General features: G+C 48.9%; 1 protein-coding gene across 1 annotated transcript; it reads right to left on the bottom strand.

Annotated features, from left to right (window-relative positions):
• Positions 1–1,019: 1,019 nt before the first annotated feature.
• On the bottom strand, positions 1,020–3,846 carry CITED2 (Cbp/p300 interacting transactivator with Glu/Asp rich carboxy-terminal domain 2). The gene is made up of 2 exons (XM_081044679.1): positions 3,153–3,846; positions 1,020–2,707 (listed from the first exon to the last, which is right to left on the bottom strand). Exon 2 carries the CDS (start codon positions 2,697–2,699, stop codon positions 1,884–1,886), a length of 816 nt encoding a protein of 271 aa, XP_080900805.1. The 5' UTR covers positions 2,700–2,707; positions 3,153–3,846; the 3' UTR covers positions 1,020–1,883.
• Between the last annotated feature and the right edge of the window lie 1,516 nt (positions 3,847–5,362).

The raw sequence follows: 5,362 nt of genomic DNA, 5'->3' as shown, positions 1-5,362 counted from the left end.
ACATACCCTTTTAAAGTGTTATTTGTGAGATTTTCTTCCATCTACATTTCTTTATTCCTCCAGTTGGTTAAATACAAAAGACTTTTTTTTTTTTTCTTAAATGTAGGTGTGTTGCTCTTATAAGCTAGGAAAACATTAAAGGGAAAACAAAACATTTCTTCTCCTTCCAACTGGAATAATTTGATATTTTTACTTTTTCCTTTACTTGATTATATAAGGCAAAACTTGACACCTACTTTACGATAGTTTTATCTCTTGATAACCCATTACGGTAAAATTAAAATGATCTTATCCTTATGTCCTTTGCACCTAATGTCTGTTAACAGAAAAGGCTCAGAATTCTGGAAAACAGGACATGCTTGAGAGGGAACATCTTGTAAAGACTGTAATTTGACCTTTGACTCAACCTCACTGAGTAAAATTTAAATATAGGAGAACAAACTAAGTCTCAAGGTGGAATTCTGCCCCCTCTTCCTTGGAAATATAAACCAGTCAGAAACTATTTCAGATTAAGCTAGAAATGTGTACCTCTCCTTATTGTTGAGAAATAAGATGCATCACTAGAGATAGATTTATACATAATGCCATCCTCATCAATCTCAGAGAATATTACTCCAATCTACTTCCATTGAAGTAGTTGAATCGGGTATATCCAGAAGCACTTAATTTTTCCCCTCCCACTCTATGAAAAAAGTATTTGTAATTATTTAGTATTACAAACCTTTCTAAGCCTAGAGTACACTTGAATATGACGGCAATTAAGGAAAAAAAATGCTCTTTGACAACTTTGCAGCTTCTGATTAAACTACACCAAGAGGCATGTTACAGTGATAACAATGAAGCATTATGCCAATTATGTTAAATCCTGCTCTCAGCTTAAGCTCATCATGACCTGTTTTAGTGTCCTGTAATTTACCCTTAGGAATGCTTACTCTCATCAATAAAGTGTTCAACTTACAGAGAAAAAAAGAAAGCCACCAAAGGGAACAACCACCCACAAATGACTTCTAGAAAACAAGTATTTCTTAACTTTTTATTGACATTGGCAAATTAAAATAGAATAAATTAACAAGTATTTTTTCAAAAAAATGTTTTGTACAAAAATACTGTCAAAATTTCCTAAAAAGCTTTCAACACAGTAGTATCTTTTCATGTACTGAATATAACTATTAGCACAGTGTCAAAAATGTTGAAGACAGAAACAAAATAAAAATCTGTGAAATGTTTGCCACTGACGACATTCCACACCCTATTATTGTCTGTACATATGGGGGAGGGGGGCAGCCAACTTGAAAGTGAACAGTATGACTTTTCCTGATCCAGAACGGTTTGGCCCATATCTGTTTAATCTTCCAGTTTAGCATATTTTAAAAATTAGTCTGTACTCAAATGCATAGTTACAAAAATGAAGCGAGATGGCAGAGTTTGTGCAGTAATATCTGCCCTTCAAAGTTCATGCAACCCACTAATGCAATTTTTCCTTTCACTCATAAATTTGAATGCAGTTCAGTCATTTGAAACCATCTACAAAATTCACAAGATTAAGCAGTTTGCCAAGATTAATATCTAACAGTTGAGCACTGGAGAAAGTGAGGAAACAAGGAGTAAAAACAAACAACAAAAAGACCAAGTTAGCTAGATATTTCAACTACATAAGGGAGGTGAATGTCAAGGCTACAAAAACGAAACAAAAACAGAAAAAAAAAGTGGCAGCAATTTTTAAACCAATTTGTACAAGTTTATAGTTTACTTTGTTTCCAAGTTCTCAAACCTTTCAAGTCTGAAAAGTGAGATACTGTGTCTAAGGGAATGTTTTTTTTTTTTTTTTAATTCACACAGAAGAAGGAGGGGGTTTGATTTCTTTCGCCGGGGTTTCGATCGAGTCAACAGCTTACTCTACTGGGCTGCTGTTTGCACACGAAGTCCGTCATAAAATCAAACTCGTTTTGCCCCAGCCAGAGTTCGGGCAGTTCCTTGATGCGGTCCAAACCCATTTCTATCACCAAGGACATAAGCACTTCCTCGTCGATGAAATCAGTGTCTATGACATTGGGCGGCAGCATTGCAGCAGGGACGTGGGCTACAGACGCGGGCATGTTGCTGCTGCCGCCGCTGCCGCCGCCACTATTGCTGCTGCCCGCGCCGCCGCCCGAGGTGCCGCCGGAGCCGCCGGGGGTGTTGCTGCCTGCAGAGCCTCCGGGGGTGCTGCTGCCGCCGCTGTGCTTAGGGTTGCAATCTCGGAAGTGCTGGTTTGTCCCGTTCATCTGGTGGCCTGCAGCAGGGTGCAAATCCGGCATGTAGTGGTTGTGGGGGTAGGGGTGATGGTTGAAATACTGGTTATTGAGCTTCTGCAGCTGCATGCTGGCCGGCAGGGAGCCTCCCTGGCTGGCCACCGGGGGGCCCATGAACTGGGAGTTGTTAAACCTGGCCGCGGGGGCCAGCGCGCTCGGGGGGTGCCCTCCGTTCACAGTCCCCGGCCCCATCGCGTGCCTGATGCCGCTCGTGGTATTCATGTTGCCCGCGCCGTAGTGTATGTGCTCGCCCATTAGGGAGTTGAAGGCGTGCTGGGGCTGCGGCTGCTGGTGGTGATGGGGGCTCGGGAACTGCCCCATGCCCATGCGGTGGGCAGGGTGGTGGTGCAGCCCGTTGGTGCCGTCGGGGAAGCGCCCGTGGTTCATGGCCATCATATGGTCTGCCATTTCCAGTCCTGAAAGTGAAAAGGGCAAACGATAAGACCCGCACCACACGTGTCGCCCACCACAGCGCACCCCACTTTTTCTCGCCTCTGCCCCCCGGGCTCCCCGGACGGACGTCGGCTGCGAATCACCATCCCCGGGATCCCATTTGGTAGCCTGTGCACCGGGACGCGCCACCCACAACAGAGCCCGGCGCTGCACAAACAGCCCCTTCCCCTGCGATCGGTGGGGGTAACCGGAGCCCATACCCCGCTCTGCTCCCCGAAGTCGCCTAATAAAGGAAGTGCCCTGTAGCCCCGCCGCGAACTTCAGGCATTAAATCAGCCCTCCTCATCCTGTTGTTGCACATCCTGTTGTTATTCCCCAGCTCCGCCTCACGCTCTTCCTCCGGGCAAACCCAGCCCTCGGAGGACTGCGCTGGCAGGAGCCCCAGCCAGCTTCGCCCGGCGCGCTCACCTTCCGTCTTTGCGATTTCTACTCCGAAGACCGAGGGCGGGATCGTCGGATCCAGGACCCGCTCAGCAGCACATAGAGGGGGCCTTCCGGGCGGGCGTGCGGGGCGCTCGCTGTCGCGAGGTCGGCGCCAAGGTCTCGCAGCGGCTGCAGGGGCAGGATCGGAGTCGTTCCCTTTTATTTCCCCTCCGCTGCCCTCACAGCTCCGCAAGACCGCCGGGCAACTGCCAACAATGAGCTGTGTTTCTTCGGGGTTTGGCCACAGTTAATATACGGATTTCAGGAAGGGCGGAGCGAGAGCCTCCTCGGCGGGCGGCGAGAAAAAGAGGATTCCGGATCCCCGGGCACACTGGACGGGGTCGGGGAGCTGCGTCCCGGCGGCCAGCGGCACGTGCGCAGAGGCTGCGGCGGGCCTAGGCACCGCCCCGCGGCCCCCAGACTGGTTTCTTCCAGGTCCACAGAGGCAGGGCTGAGAGAAAATCCTCTCTGTAGTCCTAGCCCGCAGGTAGCGCCTTCCCGTAGAGGATCGGGGAAAACTCATCGCCCCCTCCAGCCGGATCCCTCACCCCCAGCTTTCCCACCCGGCTCACCTAGCGTTCTGGGCTGCCTTCTCCGGGAAAAGGGTGGTCACTCAGCGCCCCCTCCCTCCCTACTGCTCCTCTGCCTCCCCGGCTTTGCAAAAGCCTCCCTGGTCTGCGAGGCAGGGCTGTGTTTCACGGAGTAGGGTTTTAAAGTCCCGGATAAATAAAGCCCTTTCCCCGGAGGGCGCTTTCCTCGGCCTTGCCTTTGTGTGTTTATAGGGGCAGTAGGTAAACTGATACAGATATTCTGCAGGAAGATTCATCTTGTTTCCTCACTCCTTTCAAGGACAGGCGCTGGGGCGGGGGAGCTGCAGGGCTGCAGGTGGACCCGGCGCGCTCGCTGTTCTGGCCGTCCAGCTGCTGCGTCTGAGGATCCAGTCCGCGCTTTCCGGGCCGCCTGCTGCGCCCGGGCTACGTGTGCTTTGGCGAAGTTTGCTTTGCAGCTCTTGGTAGCTTTGGCATCCGAGCTGAGGCGTCTCTGCTCTGTAAACAAACTCAGCGATCCTCGTCCCCGAGATCCACCTTTTTGCACATACACAGTTTCTTGCTTCTGCTGTTGCCCTTGATCCGGGAGGTGGGGGTGTGTGCAAACTTGCACAGTCTCCCTCGGGGCTCTGCCTGACGGTTTGGGGTTGATTTAGAAGCGATCGGGTTTGTAATTAAGAAATTCGAAGGCTGAGTAAGGCTGCTGGTGCTGGAAAAGGAAAACTAATAGATGACATGGTAATCGCTTTGTAAATAAAGTCGTTCTGGAGGTGGGCACGTAGCTGCACGTCCCGGAGAGCACAGCGCGCAGACACATTGCTGGGACTCTTCCTTTTCAGTGAAATTGTTCGGTGGGGCAATAGGCGATAATAATAACCGTGCTTTCCAGGACGCGGCACGACTGGCTTCGCCGTCCATTTGGCTCATTTACTTGCAAATAAAAGCCCTACCACGGGTCTGGGCAACTACCCAGTCGGCGCTCTCTTGCTTTCTCAACATGGGGAAGCCGAATTGTTTCCCCAACACCATGATGAAGCCGCTCCGAGCGTTTATACTGCACTGGATGCGTTAAAAGGGAGTTTAGCGCTACGAGCCAGGACTTCTGTTCAGAGTTGTTTCTTCCTAACTCCATAGCCATTGAAGACTTCCTGCTGTGAAGAGCTAGTTCCCTGCCCCTTCCCCTTTTTTCTCCATTCTTGCTCACAAGACTTTAGACCCTGTATCTTGAAGACTGGAAATTCTGATACATTTTCCCTTTCAGGAATCTGCAAATGAGGTTGAAACCTGTCTATTTTCATCTATTACCCCTCTGTCTTCCTCTAGTTATTATCTATATGTATCCATCTATATCGATATATCTCTATCTATCTGTCTGTCTGTCTGTCTGTCTACCTCTTTCCTTTTCCAGGCTCTCCAGCATTTATAACAGTGTATGCAATAATTTTTTTTTTTTGCAATAATTTTTAAACTTCGAAAATATTTACCTTTCGAAGACTTGTGCACACAACACATTGCATTGTTGGTTGCAGTAATCCCTTATCCCTCTGTCCACTCACCACCTTTACCTGTATTTCGTGTACTTGTAGTTACAGAATCAGTCTTGGAAGAGACCTGAAGGTGCCACTTCCTATCAAAAAAATAGACTCC

This window comes from Rhinolophus hipposideros (assembly GCF_964194185.1).
Source record: "Rhinolophus hipposideros genome assembly, chromosome: 3".
NCBI lineage: Eukaryota > Metazoa > Chordata > Mammalia > Chiroptera > Rhinolophidae > Rhinolophus > Rhinolophus hipposideros.
Note: the sequence above shows the minus strand (reverse complement) of the source record. Positions and strands in the feature narration are given on the sequence as shown.

What these genes read in the sequence shown, in the direction of transcription:
- CITED2 (XM_081044679.1), bottom strand. Translation starts at nt 2,699, where the DNA reads ATGGCAGACCATATGATGGCCATGAACCACGGGCGCTTCCCCGACGGC.